This window comes from Calidris pugnax, unplaced genomic scaffold, assembly GCF_001431845.1.
Source record: "Calidris pugnax isolate Ruff unplaced genomic scaffold, ASM143184v1 scaffold4, whole genome shotgun sequence".
Taxonomy (NCBI): domain Eukaryota; kingdom Metazoa; phylum Chordata; class Aves; order Charadriiformes; family Scolopacidae; genus Calidris; species Calidris pugnax.
Genome location: NW_015090781.1, coordinates 2,690,785 through 2,718,589, shown reverse-complemented (window position 1 = coordinate 2,718,589; position 27,805 = coordinate 2,690,785). Strand labels below are relative to the sequence as shown.

General features: G+C 45.8%; 1 protein-coding gene across 1 annotated transcript; it reads left to right on the top strand.

Annotated features, from left to right (window-relative positions):
• Positions 1 to 26,926, top strand: BTRC (beta-transducin repeat containing E3 ubiquitin protein ligase). The gene is made up of 11 exons (XM_014957864.1): positions 1 to 226; positions 6,435 to 6,621; positions 10,646 to 10,742; positions 11,584 to 11,721; positions 12,195 to 12,313; positions 14,648 to 14,897; positions 16,373 to 16,491; positions 20,733 to 20,843; positions 21,450 to 21,528; positions 25,297 to 25,490; positions 26,516 to 26,926. The coding sequence occupies exons 1-10, from the start codon at positions 22 to 24 to the stop codon at positions 25,456 to 25,458; spliced, it is 1,467 nt and encodes a 488-aa protein (XP_014813350.1). The 5' UTR covers positions 1 to 21; the 3' UTR covers positions 25,459 to 25,490; positions 26,516 to 26,926.
• The last annotated feature ends 879 nt before the right edge of the window (positions 26,927 to 27,805 follow it).

Below are 27,805 nucleotides of genomic sequence, written 5' to 3'. Positions count from 1 at the left end.
CTTGCCAATGGCACTTCCAGCATGATTGTGCCCAAGCAAAGAAAACTCTCTGCGAGCTATGAGAAGGAGAAGGAGCTCTGCGTCAAGTATTTTGAACAGTGGTCCGAGTCTGACCAGGTGGAGTTTGTGGAGCACCTCATCTCCCAGATGTGTCACTACCAGCACGGGCATATCAACTCATACCTCAAACCCATGTTACAGCGGGACTTCATCACCGCGCTGCCAGGTATTCCTGCAGGTGGAGGGACCTTCCTCCTCTCTCCTGTCTTTCAGAAAATTAATTCCTCTTTGGCCTACCCTGCTGGAGAGGTGTTTTCCTAGGGTCAGTTAGCAAAGTAGATGATAGCTTTTGAAAGAAAAGCTCTGTACCCGTATGAAACGTGGTAATCTATTGGTTTGTATTCCTGCTGTCTCTCATGTGATCTAATACCAACAAGGTTTGGTGAGGAGTAAATGGTAGCTCATGTATCTATTGTAAGGACAGTCATCACAAGCCACAGGGCAGGTAGTTGTAGTCATAATGCCCACAACGACGCATGGATAACAGAATCACAGAATCTTCTAGGTTGGAAGGGACCTTAAAGATCATCTTGTCCAACCTAATTTTGACAAAAATATACACCCACACAACAAACAAAAAGCAACACCATCACTAAACCATATCTCCCAGCACTACATCAACCCCTCTTTTGAACACCTCCAGGGATGGTGCCTCAACCACCTCCCTGGGCAGCCCATTCCAAGGCATAAGAACCCTTTCCGTGGAAAAATTGTTCCCAATCTCCAATCTGAACCTCCCCTGGTGCAACTTGAGGCCGTTTCCTCTTGTCCCATGGCCTGTGACTTGGGAGCAGAGACCGACCCCCCCTGGCTACACCCTCCTTTCGGGGAGTTGGAGAGAGCCAGAAGGTCTCCCCTCAGCCTCCTTTTCTCCAGGCTGAACCCCCCAGCTCCCTCAGCCTCTCCTCATCAGACTTCTTCTCCAGACCCCTCCCCAGCTCCATTGCCCTTCTCTGGACCCACTCCAGCCCCTCAAGGTCTTTTTTTGTGGGGAGGGGCCCAAAACTGGACCCAGCCCTCGAGGTGGGGCCTCACCAGTGCCCAGGACAGGGGGACCATCACCTCCCGAGTCCTCCTCCCCACGCTGTTCCTGACCCAGGCCAGGATGCTGGTGGCCTTCTTGGCCACCTGGGCACACTGCTGGCTCCTGTTCAGCCGACAGGCGCCCAACACCCCCAGGTCCTTTTCTGCCAGGCAGCTCCAGCCACTCTGCCCCCAGCCTGGAGCGCTGCAGGGGTTGGTGTGACCCAATTGGAGGGCCCAGCACTTGGCCTTGTTGAACGTCATCCCGTTATTATTTTTAAAATTAGAACTACTACTCTTTTTGGTTGCTCAGCTGAGGTTTCCCCTTTTCTTAGATTCTTTTTGTGTCTCTGTTTCATAGTAAAATTCCTTCCTGAAGCCATCACTTTGATTATGTGTTTACTGCTAATGGAGGACATAAGATTAAAGGATGGAAATGTTCTATTTTTTGCACCTCTGTAGTGCGAGAATATTATCCCAGCTGTTCTGGGCTGTGGCTGGTGGTGGATCTTGCAGAATGCACACGTAAAGTCCTCAGCACAGGAAGGACATGGACCTGTGGGAACAGGTCCAGCAGAGGGCCATGAAGATGCTCCGAGGGCTGGAGCCCCTCTGCTGTGAAGACAGACTGAGAGAGCTGGGGGTGTTCATCCTGGAGAAGAGAAGACTCCGGGGAGACCTTATAATGGCCTTCCAGTACCTGAAGGGGCTCCAGGAGAGATGGGGAGGGACTCCTGGTCAGGGAGGGGAGTGACAGGACAAGGGGTAACGGTTTTAAACTGAAAGAGGGGAGATTTAGATCAGATATTGGGAAAAAATTTTTCACTATGAGAGCGGTGAGAGCCTGGCCCAGGTTGCCCAGAGAAGCTGTGGCTGCCCCATCCCTGGAGGGGTTCAAGGCCAGGCTGGATGGGGCTTGGAGCAACCTGGTCTGGTGGGAGGTGTCCCTGCCCAGGGCAGGGGGTTGGAACTGGATGATCTTTAAGGTCCCTTCCAACTCTGACCATTCTATGATTCTGTGATAAAATAGTGTACCTGCAGTTTTATATTGGCCTGGTCTTACAGGCAGGAAAACTGAGGCAGTGGGAGATCAAATATATACAACAACAGAGTTTCAGAACCGGCCAGAAATTCCTGGCTCTCTGGGGTTTTTTTCAGACCAGTAGGTCATACCTGTGTAGATGAAGAGATAGAGGGTTAATAGATCAGCATTCCCGTGGCACAGTTCCCTGGTTTCAGATGGACCTGAGCAAGAAGCAGTACAGGTGGTGTCTCTGAATTGCTAGTTGAAGAGAGGAGTTTCTTGCCAAATGCTTGTTCTGTTCATACCTTTGGAGAACGACAATTTGTTGAAATTCTCATTCTTCAGAAGGGATTTCTCAACGTGAAATTTCAAGTTCTAGGGTTTAAAGATGGCAAAAAGCATGTTTAACTGTGAATTGTACAAAACATAAAGGCACTGCAGGAGTTTTGCTATGAAGTTAAATACGTAGACTCACTCGAGCTTTAAGCTCATTGTGCCCAGTAATCAAATAGCTGTTGTAGCATTAAAAAAAAAATCTTAGTTATGCTAAGTACCTGCTTTATGTTAGTTTTTAGTTGTCCGATGGCAATAATCTTGTGTACTTAGAGCAGCATTATAACTCCTGGAGCTGTTCTGTTTCAGAAAAACAGAGAGTATTTTGAAAGTGCATTGGTTTCCCCACTTTTGAAGTATACATAGAGTTCCATACACAATTTTTCTAGGTCTTTCTCCACAAAGCTCCATCAAAGCAAGCCAAGATGTCTCATTTGCACTTGCTTAATTTCATCCTGCAGGCCTTTTTCTGAAAATTTTGGGCAAATATTATAAACATTTTCAGAGGCACTCGAAATTTCCTAGCCATCCCTTATTTGTTAGTGGTCTTTTCAGTTCCCCAGGAAGCAGCTAATTTTACTTTCTCGGGACGCAGAACAGATAGGAATCACATCTGAGTATCTGAATAGTTGTGGGACCTGTGTGCTTAAATAATGTATGGGCATCAATTTGCATATTTGCAAGCTGGTAATGTCGTAGTGAATATAGCTCTAAGGGAGAAAATTAATGGCAGGGAATTAAGCTGGCGCAGGCTCTGCAGTCTGTGCAGGATGTCCTGAGTATAGGCAGGTTTCTAATGAGCAGAATGGGTAAGGGTAGGGTAAGAAACTGCCTAGGAAGGAGTGATGAACCTAAAATTTCAAATTAAGTCACATAATCAAAAAAAAAAAGAACCCCAAACTCTGTAAGTATCTTTTAGCTTTCTGAAATTCTCCAGCGTTCAGTATTGTGGTTTCATTTTTACTCCTTCATTCTCTCTCTGGCTCTCCCCCTCGAGTAAATAAAACAATAAAGCTACTTCAAAATCATGAGGCATCTTATCTCTGTCCTCCTAGCACTGTCCCAAAGAACGACCAGAATTAAAGGTAGTTTTAGATCATGAGCACCCCTTACTAATATAGAGTAAAATTGGCTCAGACTGTTTTCCCAGTACTTTGGACAGAATTAAGGTTGTTTGAAAAATGCAGCTTAACTGTGTACTTAACAAACTTTGTTCTGTTTCTGAAAAATAAGGTCTCTGTTTAGCATTTCCAAGCTGTTTAACATTTTTTATGAGGAAAGTAATTTTTAAAAGGGTTTAATGTGTGAAATAACTGAAATGTTCATGTTGGTATGGACGACTTGAATGGCTAATCGTGTTTCACGTCGATTTAACAGAAACTTTGGTGAGCAGAGATTTCTCTTTTTTAAGGAAGTGATGTTTTGTTAGATATATGTCTCAGAGAGTGTGCTGTTCCTAAGAAACTTAATTACAAAATTGAGTTTGCAGCCAGGCAAAATAACTGTGCCCTTCCACTTACCATAAGTGTAAGAAGAAGAGGCCAAAACAGTAGTTATTCCTTCTCTGCCAAGGGTCAAGGATCAATAGCAAAGGGTGGCTTAGCATCAGAGAATCACAGAATTGTCTGGGTTGGAAGGGACCTTTCAGATCATCCAGCCCAACCACCAACCTCACTCTGATAAAACCATCACTAACCCATGGCTCTAAGCACTATGGCAACCCGGCTTTGAAATCCCTCCAGGGATGGGGCCTCAACCCCTGCCCTGGGCAGCCCATTCCAAGGCTTAAGAACCCTTTCCGTGGAAAAATTGTTCCTCATCTCCAATCTGAACCTCCCCTGGTGCAACTTGAGGCCGTTTCCTCTTGTCCCATCACCTGTGACTTGGGAGCAGAGACCGATCACTGTCTCTCTACAACCAGCTTACGGTCAGGCAGGTGGTCACACCACCTCATGGCAACAAGATGTAAAGTGCAGCTACTGATGATGCAGAAAGGGTCGGTGGATCCGAGGCAAACTTATGGGTGAAGATTGCTGGGCTCAGTTTATTGTTGGCTCCTTCTTAAAGCCACCAGTCTGTTCCCTGTATAAAATAATTCCTTGTTGTGCTGCTTGCATAAAGCCACCAGTATGGATACTGCAAAGGCATTTGTAAATGTCCTGCTGGGTCTGTAGACATCTTTGGGTCCATTGGAAGGAACACAGACTGGGAAAGCAAATATGCTATTTCCACCCAGCTCAGGGCTGCAGGTTTCCGGGGGTATCTGAGGAAGCAGAAGGACACAATATCCCTGTCTGCCCTTCCAAATTGTGGAATTCCTGCAAATTCCAACTTACTTTCACTATAACGTTGTATCTCTCCTTCCACGAGTGGCTGTAGAGTCAATCTAAATTTACAAACACTCTTTTTTTAAAGGATTTTATATAGTGGCTGTATATATGTTTTCAGATTAAATACATAATAAAGGCTGCTGATGCTTTTATTCTGCGGGCTGACATCTAATTTTGCATCTATAAAGATAAGAAATGTCAGGCCTCTTTCTGCACTCGCTGGTCGTGCGTGGTACCGTTCACAGGCTTTTCCTACCTAGGAATGGAAGCATAAAACGCTGGGCAAGAACATCTCACCCAAAATGTATTATAAATTTAGGATGTTTGGAAGGAGTGAGAGGAGGCACGTTGAGTTTTCTTGTTTTCCTGCATTGGGAGATAATTCTGAGATCTTTTGGTTAACAAAAACAAAGGTTGGGCCTTTTTTGGGTCTCAGAATCAGCTGCTTGTGCCTGGTTTGGCTCTGCAGAAGGACGGACACGGGACTGTAAAAACACATTTGCTGCTTTTTCTTTCCCTGGCACAAGCAAAGCCTGGTCTTTGAGGCTGTTGTTTGAAAAGCAAGAAAAGAGGTCTTTAACTCTGTCCCGAATGTGAACCAGGGGGAAGATGCATGAAATACCAATCTGCCATGCTTCCTTTTTTTGGTTGGTTTCAACATTATGCCTGAGGGTTGGTGGAGTCTAAACTGCATCTTTCCCAAAGGCTCTGAAGTTTGCCTGGTGAAGTGAGATAACCTCTCGACGGTGCGTCTCACTTGTGGATTAAACAGCCTCCGACTGAGGCTGTAGTTGTGCAACATCTCATTTAAAAGGCCTCTTATTTTCCTGAGGTCTTGCTGGTGCTTAGATTTGAGTGGGGAAGGGCGTATTTTTACTGGATGCATCCATCCAGTTGAGAGACGTAGCGTAACCTGCCCTGGCCCCCAGCCACACAGACTTTCCATGGGGCTGCTGGGTGCTAACCCAGCCATTGCTTTACATCTCACTCCAGCCAGCCTTGGGATTCACACTGGAAAATAGTTGCAAATTGTTCCATTTTTGGTGCATATTTTTCCTCCACCCGCTAAAATAAATGAAACTAGCAAACCTGCTTCACTTTCTTCTTGCACAGCCTCTCCTCCCCTCTCCACTTTCCCTGTGCATCTGCATATCCTTCCCTCCCCCATGTCTAAAGGTACCACTACCCTTCAGGGCACACATTGGGAATATATATTTTTTTCTTCATTACGTTTAAAAGCTACTGCTTTAGCAAAAACAGCTTTTGAGCCGTTGGAACATGAGAACAGCTGTAGCAGTGAGATGAGAAATGGTCCTAATATAGAGAGATTTTGGGGGCTGCGTCGCTGAGTTGGAAATGCCATCCATAGAATATCCCCCTAGTGCTAAAACCCATCGAAATAGATTGGAATGACTTCTTGGATTCTTTATTATTTTTAATGACTTGTTGTGTTATATCCAAAGGAAGTTGGAGAACGCTCTTCACTCCTGAACTTCGCTGCAAATGCTCTTCTGTGCATTTTGTCCAGCTCTGCGTGCCGAGGAGTAGATGGAAAGAGAGGGGATCTTTGTACCGTTGAGGGGAGTTGTATTAAGCTCCACGTCTCCCCAGCAAATAATCCCTTTTTTTTTCTTTTTTTTTTTCTTTTCTTTTCCCTCCCCCAGCTCGGGGATTGGATCACATTGCTGAGAACATTCTGTCCTACCTGGATGCCAAGTCGTTGTGTGCTGCTGAGCTGGTGTGCAAGGAGTGGTACCGGGTGACGTCGGATGGGATGCTGTGGAAGAAGCTCATCGAGAGGATGGTCAGGACAGACTCCCTCTGGAGGGGCTTGTCGGAGAGGAGAGGATGGTGAGGGAATTGCATCTTCACCTCTTTTGCCCCCGTTCAGGACAGTAGGTGCCACGTGCTTCAAACCCTGTTTGAAGAGGATTATTTAACACCCTGAAACATCACGTTGGTTCCAAACCTGACAGTTGCTTAAATCAGAATTTGGGGGCTGGGGAGTTAGGGCATCATTTTGGCTACGTGGGGGCTTTTTCCTCACCTTCCTCAGCTGATCACGCTCTTATCCCACTGTGACAAGTCAGATACACAGGCTGAGATTTTTACACCCAGCTGTCATTGGGTTCAAATTAAGAAGCTGTGTACGCCCCAGGGGAGCACTCAACTAGTCAGCAGTTTGGAGCACAAGAGCTTTTTTAGGGGTGGCAGTGGGGCAGCATGTGCTATGAATTAGTTGTTTCCTGATAGGTCTGTTTGTTTTCCTCAGCAGATTTTCACTATTAGATATCTGTTTAATTTTCAAACTGGAAGCTGAGGGTAGGTACCACGGAGAATAGGGGACTTTAGAAATGCAGATAGATTAGTTAATAATCATCTGGAATAGCCTTACTACAATGTGGGTCTCACTCAAGTTTGAAGCTGCTCTGTTAACATTTCATTAGAACTTTCCCTCTCAGGGGTATGTCCTTTAATACATAATTTTCTTTTCCAAGGGTGTCCCTAGGATGTTGGCAGAAAGGAAGCTGGGTATGAATATTTCATAAACAAGATAAAAGTGACAGCTCAGGCATTTTGGTTGCTATTAAAAAGAAAAAGATACGGAGTTGCAAACAAAGAGTCCTGCTTTATGGTTAATTTTGTTATACTGTTTGTCTCAGGAAGTAAAGGTTAGTAAATCAGGATTATGAAACGTCCTTTAGAAATAAATACTATGTTGATCTGCTTCCAATAGTGTAATGTTTCTAAAAAGTGTAAAGTAAACACAAAGCATGACAGTGGTAACTTCTGCATCCATCTTAGTGCCTTGTTCTCTCCAGGACTTCTATCATCATTCTCTATTGTTGAGGTCACAGTAAGTCCAAAGAGGACCTTGAGAGGTTTAGTTCCTCCTGTTTCCCAAATGTGCAGCTAGTTTTCTCTTATGCCAGATGTTTCTTTAACTTCTTCTCAAAAACCTTCACTGATGGAGATGTCCCAGGCTGTGCCTGGGCGAACAATGGCACTGTTTCACTAATTTTAGTGTTAGAAAGATATTCCTGAAATCTAGGCTGTCTTCCTAGTTACAGTTCTACACATTATGTTTAGCCTACACAGACACACAAAACAGTTCCTCATCCTTTTTGCAGAAATCTTTTGCATGTTGGAAGATGATCATGTTTCCTACATATTGGATGCACTACCCAACCATGATCCTGTGTGCCCTTGTCCTCTTGTGATTCTTGATTTTCTCTGTTTAGACCCTCCCCAGTTACTCTACTCACAGAATCACAGAGTCCCAGAATGCTATGGGGTTGGAAGGGACCTCTGGAGATCATCCAGTCCAACCCCCTGCCAGAGCAGGTCCACCCAGAGCAGGTCCCACAGGAACGTCTCCAGGTGGGGTCTGAATGTCTCCATAGAAGGAGACTCCACCACCTCTCTGGGCAGCCTCTTCCAGGGCTCTGCCACCCTCACAGCAAAGAAGTTCCTCCTCATGTTCAGATGGAGCTTCTTATGTCCAAGTTTGTGCCCATTTCCTCTTGTCCTGTCCCTGGGCACCACTGAAAACAGACTGGCTCCATCCTCCTGACACCCACCCTTGAAGTATTTATAGGCGTGGATCAGTTCCCCCCTCAGTTTTCTCTTCTCCAGACTCAAAAGCCCCAAGTCCCTCAGCCTTTCCTCATCAGAGAGATGCTCCAGGCCCCTCATCATCTCTGTAGCCTCTGCTGTCCCCTCTCCAGCAGTTCCCTGTCCCTCTGGACTTGGGGAGCCCAGAACTGGTCCCAGTGCTCCAGATGGGGCCTCCCCAGGGCAGAGCAGAGGGGCAGGATGCCCCCTCTCCACCTGCTGCTCACACTCTTCCTGATGCCCCCCAGGATGCCATTGGCCTTCTTGGCCATGAGGGCCCATTGCTGGCTCATGGGCATCCTATTATCCAGTGTCATTGCATCTGCCATATAGAGCTTTGTAGCTTGTAATGAAGCCCAACGCAGTGCGTGGCACAAGGAAGGGATGAGCTGGGCAGTTTGGAATAAGAGGTGACTGGTGGTATTTGGTGACAGCCCCTCACTTTGCACATGGGCTGCCCAATTTCAGCATTTGCAGCTCATGGTTTACAGCAGGAACACCTCGTTCCGCAGCGTGGAAGCCTTCACTCACAGCCTGTCAGGGAACAAATAAGGGTTACATAGATTTAGAGAAATACAAGAAAGAAGCCTAAAGTCTGGCCATGTTTGTGTCCATCCAAATACTTGATTGAATTGGCCGGTCATCAGAATCTGCAAACAATAGTTCCTTTTATCCCAGAGCCACAACACAACGGCCACGGGGATGCCGTGGAAATTCCAAGCAATCCTTTAGCTGAATAATAAACAACTGACTCTACACGCAGCCAGGCAGGGCTTATTGGTATCAACAAGACCTTGAGTTAGGTCTGCTGGTAAAGCTGCAGATGGTTGACAGCTTTTCAGGCACACAGGCTTTTGTACAGATCTCATCGACCTACCTCAAGTCTTCCAGGATGTCCCCTAGGTACTACCTGTATTCTCCAAAGCATTTTTTGGTCTCCCTGGGCCAATAATTTTTAATTTTCTTGTATGCACTTCCAGACTGGATCACAGTAGATAGGTTCCCACCTGGTTGGTGGGTTGCCTCCATCCCTCTGTCCCTTCTCCATGTGTGTTTGTCCCTAAATGAATGGATGCTGCTCGCTGTATTTGAAGACCCAGATGATTGCTCTCTCCAAAGTGGAAAGCACCTTTCTCTCAAGTCGTACTTAGAATCAGAGAATCATCCAGGTTGGAAGAGACCCTTGGGATCATCCCGTCCAACCATCACTTAAAGTACTTTATTTAAAGAATTATCAGAAGTTCCTTTCTGGAGCATTTCTTATTTTGTTTGTTTGTTCCTATCGTTTGCTACTGCCTTATAACCTAAAAATTTTTGGTACATCATTGTGACTTGCCTGGTTCAGATACGTCGGGGCAGCTAATGTACAGCCTCTCAAATGAGTTTCCAGGTATGGAAAGGGCAGGAAAAGAAACGCACAAGAAAGTATTGAACAATTAATTACGCCGTAATGGAGCGAGGGAGGGAGAAGGGGAGAGCTGGCCCAGTGTAAACTCCCTGCCTCTGATGCCAGGATTACACTCGGAGGCATTTGTGCCTCTCTCCATTTTGTGAGGCACGTTGCCAGGCAGAGCAGCAGTTAGCACGCCCATGGTGGGGTTTACTAGCTTCCACACCGTGTTTGGTGGCTTCTTAACTTCAGGATGAGGAATTAAAGTTTTTTACACAGCAGGTAGTGATTGCCGTTTACGGATTTTTTTTCGGAGCAAAAATCTAGCTTGGGATATGAGTATTCCAAATCGGGGCTGAAACGAGGGAGGCACCACAGATGAAGTGTTGCTTACCAAAATATAACAGTAGCAGTAAAATGTCCATGTACCAAAGCTGATACCGTTCCTGCTAATGCAGATAAAAGCTAGCTTTGACTGCGTGGTGAGTTTGAGGGTTCCTTGTCTTCTTTCTTTTTTTTTTTGTACACTATTTTGCAGGTGACCTCTGGTGGGGTTATGTGTATTGTGGCCATGAGCTGTTCTCACCTCCTATTGACTTGAACGGACTCATGTCCGTAATAGATAATGTATTTCCCTTCCCTGAGTGAGTAGGCACAGATTTTTCTTGAGTATTTCAGTGTCAAAATGCAACACTGACATGTTGCAGGGGAAGCAAGAAACCACCCCGTCTTACTGAGTCAGTTAAGATTGTCTATGAATCCATCTGAGCTTTTCCACCGTGGTTACCCATTTGTAAAATGCCAGGAGGACCTTTCTCCAAACTGGTGAAATGTGATTTGTGTTCCATGGGAGTGTTCTTTGTCTTCCAGGGGACAATATCTATTTAAAAATAAACCTCCTGATGGGACTGCGCCACCCAACTCTTTCTACAGAGCACTTTATCCCAAAATTATACAGGACATAGAGGTAAGAAACAGCTTCCAGATGTGATGGTCTTTGGTGATTTGGGTTTTTTTAATGTCCCCAATTTACTCTTGATGCTGAAATTCTGAGAATACTAAATCTGATGTGTCTGTGTTTGTCCAGAGTTTGTAGATGTGGGATAGTTACACAAAGCCCCAGGCTTCACTGCTTCTTTAGACAGAGGATGGGTTGGATTGTTGAGTGAGCTGTTTGCAGATGGAGTCTCTACACGTTGCACCTCAGATGTCACAGCAGCACCGTGCCATCTCCATTTTCTCTATTCCACAGTACTTTGCTCCACCCAGCGCAGATGAGACCTATTAAGATGTTCCAGGGAGGTATCAGGAGCTGAGCCAGGGAGAAAGTGCATTCTAAAGACTGCAATCCTAAGACCCAGGGACACAAGAAGAAACTGAGCAGGGCTGCCTTGTTTCTAGTACAAGCAAAATGTCACGTTGTGGTAGTTTCCTAGTGGCAAAAGCCATAAGTGTTTGTACAACCACGTAGCTGGAGCTCAGCTGAGACTTCCTCTGCAGTTGTTTAGATGTTGAGTCAGAGGGGCTTAAAAGTTGGAGAGAGAAAAATGCTTTTAAGTCACTTCTCCCTCACCATTTCGGATAACACAAACGAGTTTAGCCATGATATGTTTTCCAGTTTTTTGTCCATTTAATTGATTTTATTACATGCAGTACTTCTTCTAGAAAGCTGGTATGTCATTGTCTGCTCCTGATCGCAGGAAAAAGTGTGAAGAAAAGTATCTGCTGTCTTCTTAAACAAGCAAAAAGGGGGAAGATAATTCCGTGCTTTATTTTTACTTCTCTTTTGTCTCCTGTCTCTCCTCAAGACAATAGAGTCAAACTGGCGGTGTGGAAGGCACAGTTTACAGAGGATCCACTGCCGAAGCGAGACAAGCAAAGGAGTTTATTGTTTACAGTATGATGATCAGAAGATAGTAAGTGGCCTACGAGACAATACTATTAAGGTGAGAATGCTCCAAAATGGCATATTAATGGCATGCAGGGTCTCTGCCATAAATAATAGTGTCCTAATTTCAGTGATGCCTGCTCAATCTCTTGTTCAGTAACCTAGCCTTCTCCTTCCCCCACCTCACGCCTGCACAGCGTGGACGCCGCTTTTATCTGGCAAGAGAGACCCTGTTTTCTTACAGACTTCACAAGCAGAGGTTTTTGCCCATCAGTAATTACAAGCTGTGTAATTACTGTGCCCTGTACCCTGATGAGAAGAGTAAAACCAATGTTCATAGTAAAGGCAGTAATATCAAAGATGTTAACGAATTGCACCAAAGAGCCTGTAGAAGACTACAGATGCCACTAAAGGTGTTCTAACTGCACTAAGGATGATGTATTGTAGTAAAAAACAGACCAGTCAAACCAGTAAGTGCTGAAAGATGAAAACCTTACTAAGCTGTCTGGTTTTGAATGTTTGCTATCCTAGATCTGGGATAAGAATACGTTGGAATGCAAGCGAATCCTCACTGGACACACGGGTTCTGTCCTGTGCCTCCAGTACGATGAACGGGTGATCATTACTGGATCTTCGGACTCAACGGTCAGGTGTGTGCTTGTGATTTGGAGCTTTCTGTTTGCCTCTAAGATTTTAGCTTTGCAGGCTGCTGAGATTATCTTTTCTTAATTGTATGCTGTTTGATCGATTCCGTGAAGTAGTTCAGCGTATTTGTTCAGGAGTACCCTCTCCTTGTTCATCAGATGTCCATCCAAATGACTGTCAAGGAGAAATGAGAACCTAAGCAAAGGCCAGTCAAGGTCGAGATGACTTAGGAAGGCCATCTGGCATTCCACCAAGGTTCTGCATGTTTTGATACTCCCTGATCATGTTTTAAATTCTCTCTGAGAATAACTTTTTTTTAAGTCGGTTGAAGTTTCCAAAGCAAGTTTGAAGGTTTAGTCAGCCACTTACTTTTAACAAAAGATGTATGACTAGATCTCCTGCGACTTTTAATTAAATCTCAGCATGATGTTTCTTTTCATTCAGTCTTTCTAACCTCGCTTTCCTTCCAGTCTCCAGCAAAAGGCTGGACACCTCAAGTCAGCACTTGTGGTGCATGTTGTGCAGGTGTGAAGTCCCCTAGACATGTTACAGGACCTGCAGTGTAAATCCAGGCACATACGAGTTAGTGAATTGCAGTATGAACTTGGATGGGAAGGAGCAAGTCTGTCTTCTCCATGTTGTTGTGTATTCTCCTCGTGTCAGAGTACAAACAATGCCCATGCAGGGAAGTTACAGGCAACAAAAAGCCGTGTCAGTGCCCTTTTCTGAAGCTATTAGCGTGTGTTCCTGTGGCTGCAAGCTCCTCATGGTTAGCACCGTGCTCGTGTGTGAACACCACTGTTAAGCTAATCACCATTACATTTCCTTCCTGCCACGTGATGCATGCAGTCTGCTATTAGATTTCGGGGTCCTATCACGAGTAGGAATCCAGAATTTCGGCAACACCACCTGCCTGGAGACTGTGTGGGGACTGCACTGCGCTAAACGGGTGGCAAAAGGGAGGCTGGTTCCTGTAACAAGCACCATCATCTTCCATGGCAGGCCAGGCAGGCCAAATTGCAGACTGGCTACTTGCCCAGAAGTACTTTGTTTCCCACTGCATCTCTAAATGCTCGTGCAGACCCCAGGGGCACATAGGATGCATCACTTTTATCCTCGGGTCTCCTCAGGAAGAGGGGCTTCATCCAATAGACAGTACAGATGGGCTCTTAATGCTTCTGAGATCTCGGGGATGCACTTGTCCAAAGAAGTCAGTAGGTCTCCAGCTCCTGCTCGGTTTGGCAGCCCTGTCTGCAAACTGCTCCTGCCTTAATGGCTCAGGTCTTTAAGGCTGTGAGTTTTTCTCCTTCACGTTTTGTTATTGGAGTGTAGTTTCCTTTTTCATTTATAGTCCGAAAGTTGCTGCACTTCAGCCTCCGTAAGTCAGAAAATAAGACATTAGAAGTCTTTCTCACATCACGCCTTTTCTTAACAGCTCGCCTTATTGGCGAGGTTTTAAGGTCTGCAGTGGTTGATGTGCCTGGTGATGCAGCTGTTTGCTGCTGTCACCTACTGTATCTGGGATACAGGTGAGATAGTGCCAAAAGAAATCTCCTTCTGGAGGGTAAAAGAAGTTTGCCAACAGAATAGCCCAAAAGAAACATTTTTAAGCCTTAAAATCTTCATTTCCAGCCCTGGAAGTTCTGTATGAAGCCTTTGTGTAACTTTCATCTTAAATTATCTTTCAGCTGAACCAGTTGGCTCCACTAACATTAAACTGACATAAATGCTGTGTCTTAATGTGGGTGTTCAGCACGTTCCTGGAATGTACCTGCGCACCCGATGCACTGCAGGGAAGTGCAGTCCATGGTGCCACTTCTGGCAACTACTTACATTTCTTTGCAAAGCCTTCTCTCGTCTTCTGCTTCTGCTTGGAGTTGACAATCCTGTGAGAGAGGTCAAAATTGAAACCTTTCTCTGCACTTGCTCCTCCACAGGTCATGGTTAAGCACTCCTTGACTGGTGATGGAGTGTGCGGGAGGCTGACACAACCAGGAAACATCAGTCGTTAAGGCTATCAATCTCATACCTTTCCTTAGCTCTATATTCCCTTAATTAAAGAACACATTTTTCCTGCCTGGGTTATTTTTGTGGTGTTGAACTGCATTGCAGGCTTTTTGGCTGCTGGACTGCCTCAGCGTATGCAATATAATCAACAGGTTTATATAATACATCTGGTGATGAACTATTTAATAGCCGTAGATATAACTCCTGGTGTCTGCTTCTCTAATATTGCTAGAGAATCCATTACCTCTCCCTGTCCCTCTCTCACTTTGCAGAAAATCCACCGTATAGTTTTTTTAACTCTCCTTTCTCTGCTTTTAAATTTGAACCTGTAGGGTGTGGGATGTGAACGCGGGCGAGATGCTGAACACGCTGATCCACCACTGCGAAGCGGTGCTGCACCTCCGCTTCAACAACGGCATGATGGTGACGTGCTCCAAAGACCGTTCCATCGCCGTCTGGGACATGGCTTCACCAACAGACATCACCCTGAGGAGGGTGCTAGTAGGGCACCGGGCTGCCGTCAACGTAGTGGACTTTGATGACAAGTACATTGTGTCAGCGTCAGGTGACAGAACTATCAAGGTGAGGTGTTTTCATTTGCGGCGCCGGGGTATTTATTAACCAAAGAGCAGTGACCAGATGGGAAAGATGCTTCTTTTCAGTTATCACACAGATCTTCATTTAGAACTTTAGAATCACAGAATCAATTGTCTGGGTTGGAAGGGACCTTTCAGATCATCCAGTCCAACCATCACCCTAACTCTGATAAAAACCATCACTAACCCATGGCTCTAAGCACTATGGCAACCCGGCTTTGAAATCCCTCCAGGGATGGGGCCTCAACCCCTGCCCTGGGCAGCCCATTCCAATGTGCAATAACCCTTTCCATGGAAAAATTGTTCCCAATCTCCAATCTGAACCTCCCCTGGTGCAACTTGAGGCCGTTTCCTCTTGTCCCATGGCCTGTGAGTTGGGAGCAGAGACCGACCCCCCCTGGCTACACCCTCCTTTCAGGGAGTTGGAGAGAGCCAGAAGGTCTCCCCTCAGCCTCCTTCTCTCCAGGTTGAACCCCCCCAGCTCCCTCAGCCTCTCCTCATCAGACTTCTTCTCCAGACCCCTCCCCAGCTCCGTTGCCCTTCTCTGGACCCGCTCCAGCCCCTCAATGTCTTTTTTGTGGTGAGGGGCCCAAAACTGGCCCCAGCCCTTGAGGTGGGGCCTCCCCAGTGCCCAGGACAGGGGGACCATCACCTCCCAATTCCTCCTCCCCACGCTGGTCCTGACACAGGCCAGGATGCTGGTGTCCTTCTTGGCCACCTGGGCACACTGCTGGCTCCTGTTCAGCCGACAGGCGACCAACACCCCCAGGTCCTTTTCTGCCAGGCAGCTCCAGCCACTCTGCCCCCAGCCTGGAGCGCTGCAGGGGTTGGTATGAACCAAGGGCTGGACCTGACACTTGGCCTCGTTCAACCTCTTCCCATTGGCTTTGACCCATCCATCCAGGCTGTGTTTCCTGCTGCTCATTTCCACTTGTTCTGCCTCTGTTGAGCTTGGACAACTTGTTTACAGAGCTCTATGGCAAATCAGGTACAGAGGCAGTTGAAAAAGGACTTTTTTTTTATTGTGTTCTTTTTCAACTTCACCACTTCCATAATCTGTTTCAGCATCAGTCATTCAGTTGTCAGAGGGCAACATGGGGGCAAAAGTGAAGGTGAGTGGACAGGAGTCGCTTAAGGAGTTACTGCTGTGATCCCAATCTGCAGCAATAAAACTGGGGAAAATTGAGATCCTGTGTATCATAGCCCAAGAGTGCTAAAGCCTGATTTTGGAAGCTAATGCTCATACGGTGTGGCAAAAATCTGTGTACAGTCACCCAGGCTACTAACAGTCGCAGACTATAGTCACAAGTCGTCAGAGGGGTAATTTTCCCAGTCTTAATGACAGCACCTTCAATTAAGAGCGTTCTGGATGCACCTATATATGGTACAGATACCAGCTTTTGTCAGTCTCTTCTTAATAATTTTGTGTCTGTGTGGTTCCCTCCCCGCTTCCTGTCACAGGTATGGAACACTAGTACCTGCGAATTTGTGCGCACCTTAAATGGCCACAAACGAGGCATTGCCTGTCTGCAGTACAGAGACAGGCTAGTAGTGAGCGGCTCGTCAGATAATACCATCAGGTGAGACACACACTCCCCCCTGCAGAGTTCTGTGCCAGCACCTTGTCCCCGGGCTGTGCCGAGGTGAGGTGACTGCCGTGCTCCCTACCCTTGTCACCTTTGAAATATGCTTCCTTTGGTGGAGAACATGGGGAACTACTGGAAAGAGATATTAGAAGCCTGTTTTACTGTCTTGTCTTTCATCCTCTGTCTCTCAAGAGTCCCATACTCATCAACAAGTTGCATTGCTGTGACAATTCTGCTGTATGAAAGAGCTGGCAAGTGCCACTTTTCTGCGATGTCCTCTTGTGATATTTTAATTGGGCTGTGTGTCTAGTTAAAGGGGTCAGATTTGCAGCAAGAGGCGTTTAATCCTCCGCAGAAATCCTCCTGGGCTCTCGCCAAGCTCTTCTCGTGGTACTTGGCACCTGGCTAAGTTGGGAACAGCTGGTTTAGAGCATGAAGTTGGGTTTGCTGCCTTTTGCCCTTCTCCAGCTGCCCCGGTTGCAATCTGAGATTTAACTCCTTCTGGTATCGGGAGCCAGGGTTTCTCCCTGCCTCCTGCTGCTGCTGGAGAGCCATGTCCTGCTGATCTCAGGTGCATGGAGTGGGCTTGAATAGTCATGTACATGACATAGAGAAATGGCTCTGTCCTGCAAGCAGGAGCAAGAGTAATCTCCCTTTTGTCTTTGTCATTGCTTTAAATCATTATCTGTCTTCTGATAAAACCTGAAAGCTGGACAGTGTAAGCAGAAACCCTTCACTTTGCACATCAGTAATAATTTCTCCGCAGTGAGAGCGATTCGTCCTAGTGTTTCCCTTTGCTGGCAACAGGCTGCCTCTCCCTGCTTTATTTGGTAGGAAAATGGTGTTCCTTTGGTTGATGTCACCAAGTCATTGTGGCAGATGTTACTACAGGGCTGTCTGAGAGCGTGACCAGGAGAGCTGGAACCTCTGTCTCTTCATCAGGGCAAAAAGTATTACAGACATTGTGTAAAAGTAGCACCACTTTCACATGGGGAGAACTCCTGCACTTCCAATAGAAAATAAATAACCCTCTGCAATTGTACTATGAAACTTGGTCTCAGAATTTGAGTCAGAAATGGTTAAATATTACAGCAGTTAGGGGAGGATCTAAAGTATGGCTTGTGATGCTAATAAAAATAAATGTCAAGATAGTGATAACGCTAAAGAGGAATGTGGTTACTTTTGTGCTTGCATTGGACAAAATCCCTAGCTGACAGATAAATTGTGCTAGAATTTCAGGAATCCTGGCAGTGAATCTTGATGGAAGGGAAGTTTGGCAGCTGTGTGGGCGCAACACAGGACTTACCTGGTGACATTGTTTTCTCCCAGCCATTCGCAGAGGGCATGAGTCAGTGGAAGGGTGATTAAGAAAGGGCAGGTTACTAAGTCATCTCTGTGGGTGGCTTGGTGCTTTGTGTGTTTGATTTTAATCCACTGTAAAATGTCAGATGTTTTGGGTTGGCCTTCAGGAGGGGCTGCCTCTTGATACAGAATTTGGAGCTCATCATTCCTCAGTTGCCGAGAAACTTTTTTCCAAAAGATGATTTTGATTTCTAGTTTTGCAGCTGCAAACATAAGGACACGTGAAGTAGCTGAGAAATCAGTATCTTTCTTCTGTAGGGAGACTCCATGTATAAGAATGATTTCAGTTTTGTTTTAGGCCTGAAATGTCACCAGTGTAAGTGGACACAACTACGTAGGCATTGTTGTCATTGATTTCCATCTGGTAGAAACTGGTCCATCAAGTTTAATCCAATCACTTCAGTGTCTTAGCTTCTGGAGCTGAAGTCATAATTGCTACAGAGAAGCAGAGTATAGAAAATAGATGAGGGGGAGAGAATTTGGACCAAGAAAATAGAATCAGACTACATCATCTTGGGTTAAGTTTTAACCAAGTGGTTGATTTGCATGTGCGTATTCAACCTCCAGTGTTTGGAAACATGGAGATCTGATACTGGACTGTTTAGACAACATCCTCCCTAGGAGAAGCAGGTTCAGGCTCACCTGCTTTCTGTACATCTTCCAGCTCTGTGAGGACTTCGAGTGAATCAAAGGCTGAGATAATTGCAGACCTCCCTCTACTTCCAGAAGTTCTCCCGAAGCTATGGGAAGGAAGAGCGGTAGTGGTTTTGACTGCTGACACTTTGTAGGGAATTTTTTTAGATAGTTCTCAAGCCTTCAGAGTAGTTCTGTTACTATTTGGTCCTTCAACTATTTAAAGAAGTAGAAATTTGAGTAGGTGGTCAAATCTGGGAGGTTCCCTTGGCACCAATTTGGCGAGGAGATTCTGCTCTTACATAGCAGTTATCCCTTCTGTATGTGCAAGCCCATTCCCCACGTGGCTAAGGACATGATCATCTCTTCTGATCCCATTCAGATTCAGGTAAAAACCTCAAACTGGGACCTGAAAATACAGACCTGAGTTAGTGTGATGCAGCCTCCCAGAGCTGCTGGCAATCTCAGGATTGATGGCAAGGAATGGAAACACACGGCGCGAAAGTTCCTGGCACGAGATCGCCCTTCAAACCTTTCTGCACCAGTTCATTTCTGGCATTGGCCATCCTGTCTGCAGTCCTTGAGAGACTTGATGCTCTCTGACCAGCCAGAGTGCCTTTGGCTCACCTTTGCCATGGAGTTGCTTTCTCTGACCTTGACTGGTGTGCTGGTACCCCCGTGAAAGCTATTGGCATCTTCACACATTCCTGAAAGAGCAGCCTCACGGATGGAAGAATCACCTTGTGCTTCTTCTTGGCCTCAACCGTGTGTGTAGATGAATCCTTTCCCAGTTCTCCAGTGGTGAAAGAGTTCTGTTCATTCCTCTGTTGTCCAAAGTGAGAGCAGTTTGTCATGGTAGGACAGCTGCAGTCATTACCCACCAACCTTGGGCACGCATCCACCGGGTCTGGATTCTTCCCTGGCGGACCTCAGGAGTAAAATATGTGGGGACAATTTATCTCTTTCTTTGGCCATCTCTCAAGGAAAAGTGAGCTGACCCCTCGGCAGCTGTGCTGCTCTGAGATGTGTCACCCGGAGAAATTCCACAAACCACCCATATTTCTCACTACTGGGAGATTCATGTCAGTCTGAGTGCTAATTGAATGAGAAGAAGCTAATTGAATTGAATGAAGAACATTTGCAACTGTTTACTTTCAGCTGTGTGTCAGGGAGCCACAGCAGATCCTGCTGTTAAAAGATTCCTGTATGAGCAGAGTCTGTCTTAGCCAGAGGTGGAACATGTCAAAGAATTTCAGTTCTTGTAGGCAAATAATCTTTCTTTATCCATGATAATTGGGAGTCATGTCAAAGAGCTGACAAAAATATGGAAAGCAAATAGAGTTACTTTATAACTGTTTCAAGTGTTCCTTGACTATTTTTCAAGGGTAGTGTAAAAAATAATGTATTTTAATTTACTCTCCATGCTAAAAATCTTTCACAAAGCCCAAAACTGAGGGATATTTACAGTTGAGAGAATAAGATGTTGCTGGGTCTCCTACCGGGATAGGGTGTACTGATTCTGGAGCCAGAACATTTTTTTAAAATATTGAATTATTAGAAACAGGTAGCAGAGAGCCACAGGAATTATTTGAGAGCAAGAAAGAAACACATTGCAGAATAATAAGCATAGAGCACCCTTTTTAGCTTATGAATAAGGTGCCTAGATCACAGCGTAAACATACCTTCAGTGGGAGAAGTGTCAAATAAAAAGGACTTGTTAATTCTTGTAGCTTGTATTGATGTCTTAATTTGCCTGATGGTTGTCTCCAAATCAGAAATAGGGATGTAGTGGTACAGAAATGCCGCGTGCCCTGTGAAGGTGATTTTAGCCTTTGGAACACGGGGATTGGTATGTGTCCCCCATCTCCACATCTTAAAATCAAGGCGGGATACTTTTATGAAAAATCAACTTTAATAAAATAAAGTTCTGGGACTGACTGTGAAGATAACTGGGAGGTCTCCTGTGTTACTAGGGCAGTAGAGACTAGACACAACCAGTCTCAAAATGTTTGGATCTCTGACTGATTTCCCATGTGATACCATAGCACAACAGGGGCGTGTTGAAGAGCATCCATCCACTTCACAGCAGAAGAACAAGAGTGGTGAATGTAGTTTGTTTCTTACTATTTCATCCTAATCTTTATTCCTGAGTTTCTGTTAACCACAAGCAAAGACCAAATGTTTCGTTGCAACAATCGGATACCGAAAAATTCTTACTGCTGCTTTGTACTCTCTTCCAGGCTGTGGGATATCGAGTGTGGGGCGTGTTTACGAGTCCTGGAAGGCCACGAAGAGTTGGTGCGATGCATCCGCTTTGATAACAAGAGGATAGTCAGTGGAGCATACGATGGGTGAGGCTGTCGGTGCAGTCAATACTTGTATCTTCCTGTCTGTCTCACTCTCTTACATCCCACCTTCCTGTATCTTCCTTATAAATATTAGACTCCTTGTCTGTCATACCAAGAGGACCTTTTCATGGCCAGTAGATCCAGGACCATGCTACAAAGTATACCTTTTTCTCTTTTTTAAAAAATAAGGCAGTGTGATTTGGTGTGTGGTGGTTCAGTTCTTTAGCTTGTAAGAATATCTGACTGACTCAACCCAAAACCTCTTCTACCTGAACCACTAATAAGAACAATCTTTCTCATCTGTGGTTATGTCATCTTGACCATTAGCTGTTACAGACCGGGTGTCTGCATTCCCACATGTCTCTGGTAGTTATTACCACTTGCTTTTTATATGTTTTACTTCATTGACAGCATATTTTTTCCTCCCATTAAGGTCTATAAGGTTTACAAAGGGGAAATGCAAGAACCAGGTCTCAAACGAAGGGTTGCTCTAATTTTCCTTGAGCTGGTGTATTAGCTAAGCCATACTAACACTTAATTTTTTTCTGTAAGCACTTGCTCTTTTCTCATTAAGAAAGCCGTGGTGTTTGTCTATTTTTTCACTACTAGGAAAATTAAAGTATGGGATCTTGTGGCTGCTTTGGACCCTCGTGCTCCAGCAGGGACCCTCTGCTTGCGAACCCTTGTGGTAAGAGCTTTTGGTAGGGGTGGTGGAGAGGACAGAAAAACATGCTTGATCTTAGAACCATAGAATTGTCTAGGTTGGAAGGAAGATGATCTTTTAAGAGCATCTAGTCAAACCATCAACCTAACTGATAAAAACCATCACTAACCCATGGCTCTAAGCACTATGGCAACCCAGCTTTGAAATCCCTCCAGGGATGGGGCCTCAACCCCTTCCCTGGGCAGCCCATTCCAAGGCTTAAGAACCCTTTCAGTGGAAAAATTATTCCTGATCTCCAATCTGAACCTCCCCTGGCCCAACTTGAGGCCATAAGGGTACCTTGAGGGCTGTCTTGAGCCGTGAAAACTCAAGTCAGCTTAGCCCCAGTCTGCAGGGTCTAGAAATCATGTCTAGAGGTCCGGTTTCTTTGGATGTCCAACTTTTTCCTTCATGTTGCAAGCTCTAAAGCATTAGAAGTCAGAACCTGTGGAGTTTTCACTCACTTAACAGTTTTGCTCTGCGATTTGAAGTTAATAACTACACCCATTTTTGAGACTTGTTCTTGGAATCCATGTGCCAGTGGGTTTACTTTAACCTGCGTGTCCGTGATGTCGTAGTAAAGTTGTCTGAATTGCTGTCATGAAATTTCTTAAAGAAAAGTAGTACATTCCAAATTTGAGGAGCAAGAACAAAAGTACTCTCAGGATTGCTTTTAACTGGCATTTGGGTGTTTAAGGAAAAAGCACGTAAAGACTGGAACAGACAGTGAAATTGCCTCATCCTTAAACAGCAATTAACTACTTTCATGCTGCCCATTGGTATTTAGTGCAGGTCTGATGATGTTGTGGTTAAAATGTCATTGTGTGAGCGTTAACACCTTTCGCAGTCATGCTTAATAGTGGCTCTGCACTGGTCTTGTAATAATGTCAGAAAGTTGTGAGAGAAGTGGCAGCACAGCCAAGTCCACGGGGTGGTTCCTGGAAGCATTCCTCCATCACATTCACCCCCAAAAAAACTTGCTCTGGTGCTGCTCTGATGGCGCTTGCCCTGAGGATGAAGGAAGATTTCAATCTAGTACCAAATTCTCCTTGAAAGAGAACTGCTGAATGTTTTTATTTTTTGAGATGAGCAATGTTTGGGCAGTGTTGGAGTTGGTACACGTTAGACCTTCTCCTGCTGCGGCGTGTGCCTGTAGTCTGTGCTCCAAACCAAGCTGCTCCTGGGGCTGTCTGATGCTCTAAAAGCCTGGTCACCTCTCACCAGCTGACCTTCTCATGCTCATCGACCACCTGAATCGCTGCTGTTCCTGTAGATTGCTCTCAAGTATTTTACTTCACATTTGGTGCAGGCTGTGAGGGTTACAGGCAGTAGATCATTAAAGCCACGCTAACTCTTTTCCAATCATGTATTTGGACCGTAAGCCGCAGAGTAAGAGTCTGTGAGAGCCTTGGATGCCTGCAGGTACTACGTTGAAAAACCTTCTTGTTAGCCAAATAGAACTGCAAATAGTTTTCATGGCTGAAATCCAGAAAAAGCCCTTGTCATCAGCCACCCAGTTGCAAACTATGGCACAGCTCTGTGCCCACGAGCACGTATCCGGAGAGTCTAAGGCTTCAGCTTGATATTAGCAGCATTCCTGCTCCAACCTGAGACAAATGTGTGCCTGGTAACCTGTAGACTTAATTTAACTGGTGTGATTTCCTCTGCATTTTCCAGCAGTGGACAGCCAAAGTGCCCCAGCTAATTATATTATAAATCAGAAGCGGTGGGATGGAAACACTGTAAGAATCTCAACACATGGATACTCATAAATCCCTGTTTGATAGCGATGGAGGGGGCCAGGAGAGGGGGGGGCAGAGGAGGCTGTCGTGGTGCTTTTAGGACTTTTCATGTTTATGACAACAGGGCGTCCTTATATACCCGCTTACGCCTGGTTTGGTGGGGTTTTTTTTCTCTTCCCTCGGCCTCCAAAATTAAACCTGGCTGCACAATGAACATCGTGAGTCTCCTGCTGCTCGTGTTCAATTTTCAAACAGTAGGAGGAAAGTGCAGAGATAACAAATGCTCGCTGCACGCCAGGTCCCTTCCAGTTTTGTCTTCCGTTAGCTGGAACAGCGGCCACAGGAATCTGACAGAAGCTTTCCAGGCACAGAAGAAACACACAGTTCAGCTTTCCTTGCAAGGTTCAGGTCCTTGTGGCCTCAGCTTAGGGGGTGCAGTTTGGTTATTGCCACTGACACAGCAAAGGGCAGGTGCTGTGTGGAACTTCAAGGGCAACCTTACTCAGCCTAGAATGGTTGGGAATAAAAAGGGATTTTTGGAAACAGGCTTTGAAAGTACCTCTCTCTCTGTCTGGGCATCTCTGGGAGCAGTCCCTCAGTGAATCTGACTGCCATAGTGATATTTTTTAGCAAGAACTTCACAGAATCACAGAATGGTTTAGGTTGGAAGGGACCTCAAAGATCACCTTGTTCCGAATTCCTATGGGCAGGGACACCTCCCACCAGACCAGGTTGCTCCAAGCCCCATCCAGCCTGGCCTTGAACCCCTCCAGGGATGGGGCAGCCACAGCTTCTCTAGACAGAGGAGTTATGGATGCCCCATCCACTTACTCTTCCCTTTACTCATCTGCCCCTTCACTTACTTCGCTGCTACAACACAGAAAAAACAGTTCTCTTTGGAATAGGTGGGAAGATAGAAACCCATCAGGTGTTTTTAAGACAAGTTTGAATTATGGTTAGAAATCAGAAAGGTTCCTATTACTGGACCTTTTTAAAAAATTATCTTAAAAATAGAATCTGACTTGTGTGTGTGTGTGTATTTTCAGTTAATTCAAAAATGCAGTTTCACTTTAAATCAGCTGTTATGCTTTGCGAACCGAACTGTGATTCTGTAGTCAGTCCTGTGCTTCCCATTTAGTTACTAAAAATTCTCTTTTGTCTAAATTTTTTGAGAAACCTGTCTTTTCAGTACAAAAATATTTTTAAGCTTGTGTTTTTTTCCTGTCCCTAGGCCCCTTACAACATGTGAGCACTAAGGAGAAGTATGTATTAAATAGAAGGCATAGGGCTGGCTCTACTTGCATGGTTTCTGTTCTCTTCTGACTGAGGAGGCCACTGCTCACTCTCACAGCAGTATAAGCAGCAAAAATAAAATAGGCAACACAAAAGGGAAAGTGCAGTGGATTTGCTCTGCGATATCCAGGATCTTGCCATTACTGCCTGTTAATTACAGTCTGAACTCTGGCCAAACCGTCATGCCATTTCCACTCAGCCCAGAGCAGAATGCAAAGTGCCTATAAAGAGTGCCCTTTCTAGTTCATATTTTTAGAACTGCTTAAGAGGAATTATTACTGTGTCACTGGACTTTACAACAGGCTCCTTAGTGTCCTCCAGTATTAAGCTCGTTCCTCTTCGACACTGGCAAAGGTGCCAAGACTTGAATGCAACGTTTTCATCTCTCCCCCGAACGCTGTGATTTTGGGGGAGGAGTGTCACCGTGGAACAGGGAAGACAGGGCTCCTGTCAGCCTCACCAGACTGAACTGGGTGGTGGAGGGAGCTTGGTTTGTTCTGCACAGTGCATGTCCAGTGTTGGGATTAAGGAGCAATGGGGTAACTTTAATGTAAACTTCCTGCGAGCCGAGTACTCCGATACGGCAAACCCTTTTCACTGGAAGGGGGCTTAATTTACACTGTATGATGGTGATGCACGGTGTGCTGGGGGGTTTACTGACCACGTAACACTACAATCCGAGCCCAGTTTCATGCTGTGTCTCCCACTTTGCACTTAGGAACATTCTGGAAGAGTCTTTCGACTTCAGTTTGATGAGTTCCAGATCGTCAGCAGCTCACACGATGACACCATCCTCATCTGGGATTTTCTGAATGACCCAGCTGCCCAAGCAGAATCCACTCGTTCCCCGTCCAGAACATACACCTACATCTCAAGATAAATAACACTACACTGTACCTCACACTCGCACAGGTAAAAAAAAAATAATAAAAAGGAAGCTCAAAGGTGGCACTGGACATAGTGTAAACGTGCTGCTTGAATAATTAGCTGAGCCTATCAGTATTTCCCATCTTGGTTGTACAGTAATTACAGCCTCCTGTAAAAGGGACAGGAATAGGTTTGATTCCTTAGAATAGGGACTTTATTTTAGGATCTGGGGCATGTGACGCCTGTGAGTTCCCCTGAAGAACTCCTCCTCCTCCTCCTCTGTCCATCATCATCAATAATTAATTCAGCTATCACTGCTGTCCAGAAGGAGGAGGGTTTCTGCAGAGCGAGTAGAGCAGCTGCTGCCTAACAAGGGGATGCAGATGGCCTGACCCTGGGCAGTTGTCACCAGGCAGGAGGGCTTTGCCAAGAAGCATCAGCTTGATTCCCTCCCTCTGAAGTGGCCACCATTCTTCTCACTCCGCAGCAGCTGATTCAAGAGAACAGCGTGGCTGAGGGGAGGAGACACTGAGGCACGAGCCCAGGCAAATTAAATCAAGAGGCATCAATTTACAAAATCATTTACTGATGGGGCAGTAAATTCTCTCCTTCTCTTTGAGCAGAGCATGGGTGTTAAATTGTTCATGTGAGAGCCAGGCTGGGTTGCCCATCACCATACCCTTTTGCCATGGCCAACACGGTGTGGGGAAGACGTAGTGTTTCATAGATTTGGATCAGTTGTAGGGTGGATTTGATGTGTGTGGGTGGAGTGGGAAAGTATATTTGCCCACTTTGGTGGGTACATGCACCATTACTGTTAGTAGCTTGAGAAAAAAGGCAGAAGAGCTGACAGGCTTCTGCAGGGGGGTGTCCACAGTGACATTTTCCTCCGTGGTGGGGGACATCCTTTGTCGTGTTTGGTTGGTAAATACACAGTGATGCTCCAGAGCTGTCACATCAGCCATCTTGATTTTCTCAAGCACTCTGGTCAATCAGATGTTCTTCTAAATGACTAAAAAGTTTAGTACAAATGGGGTTTGTTTGGTTTGTTCTCTTTTTTTTGTTCCCAGGACTCATTTAAGCTGCAGTATTTAAATTATCTGCCAATGCCAGGACAAAAGAACTATCCACGTAACCAATACTTGCTGAAGAGAGAGGCTCTCAGACTTGTTTCTGGAACAAAGTTGGCATGCGATTGATCTCAGACAGGGTCTACTCAGCGCGGCTGACTGCTAAAGTGCTGCTATATCAGAAGATTACTTTTATCTTTCATGAACAGTTAACATTTTTAAACCTTCCCATCCCCTTTCCTCCCTTGTCCCCCTCTTCCTGTTCACTCCTCCTCCCTATACCCCGTTTGGTTCCCCTCCAGCCCCAGTCACAGATGTCCTATGAATATATTTAAGATGTTGCCAGAATGTGTTGCTTTGCTGTTAAGCAGAAGACTTATAGCCACAGTGCACCCTGCTGAGAGAGTCCCTTCAGGGGGGGTGGGAGGGTGGGTGGGAAGGAGGCTGTGACTCTTAAGACTCAAATGGATACCCATTGCTTGGCCTTTGGAAAAGCATTCAGCTCTGAAGAGCAACACAAACACTTCAAAGCCAGACCAGCCCGTCCCCCCCATCCCTGACTTCCCCGCGGCTTTTGGCTGTTCTGACTGCAGACCTATTTTTTTCTGGAGAGAGGACTCTTGAAATTCGACTTATGAGCCAAATCCATCTCTTTCCTCTCTCCTGCCTGCTCTGCTAACCCTTTGGAAGCTGAACGTGGTATCGTAGTCTCCCTTAACATCTGCTTGCCTGGGGAATGCTGCTCAGTGACAAGTTAAACTCTCTTCTGCCAAAGTCCCAAGCGGTGTGATGGGCTGGAGCTCTGAGATCCCGTCCAACCAACCCCACCCCGGGTGAAACCTTGGCCCAGGGTGGTATTTCAGTAGCAGTGGGAACGTCTGTGCCACCTTCCTCCTGCTGTTCTCCCTGGAGATGGTGTGTTGCTGGTGGCTTAGGAATCATTCTGTAAATTGGAGGAAGTTTGGGGCTGGGGTGAGGAGGAAACCTGGACGCGGTTCCTTTCTTCCCATTCCTTCTCCCCTCAGAGAGGCTGGTGCTGGGTGCTGGGAGAGGGGGCTGCTAAAAACCTTGTGGAGCTCACAAATCGAGCCACCCTAGGGTGGACACACTACAGAAGACACTCTGGCCATGACGATAAGATTTTGCTCCCATGAACACCCATGGGGCACAGTCCCCAGGTGATGGTGGGTGGGTGAGATGAGTATGGCCATGAGTGCAGTCAGTACAGGCAGCTCCAGGACAGTTCTGTAACATTTCTGGGGCTGGCCATCCTAGAAAGCCTTCAGAGGG

Excerpts from the sequence above, each read along its gene's own strand:
- BTRC (XM_014957864.1), top strand. The coding sequence starts at position 22 with ATGATTGTGCCCAAGCAAAGAAAACTCTCTGCGAGCTATGAGAAGGAG. Across the intron at positions 10,743-11,583 it reads AAATTATACAGGACATAGAG|ACAATAGAGTCAAACTGGCG; the intron begins GTAAGAAACAGC and ends TCTCTCCTCAAG. Across the intron at positions 14,898-16,372 it reads CAGGTGACAGAACTATCAAG|GTATGGAACACTAGTACCTG; the intron begins GTGAGGTGTTTT and ends TTCCTGTCACAG.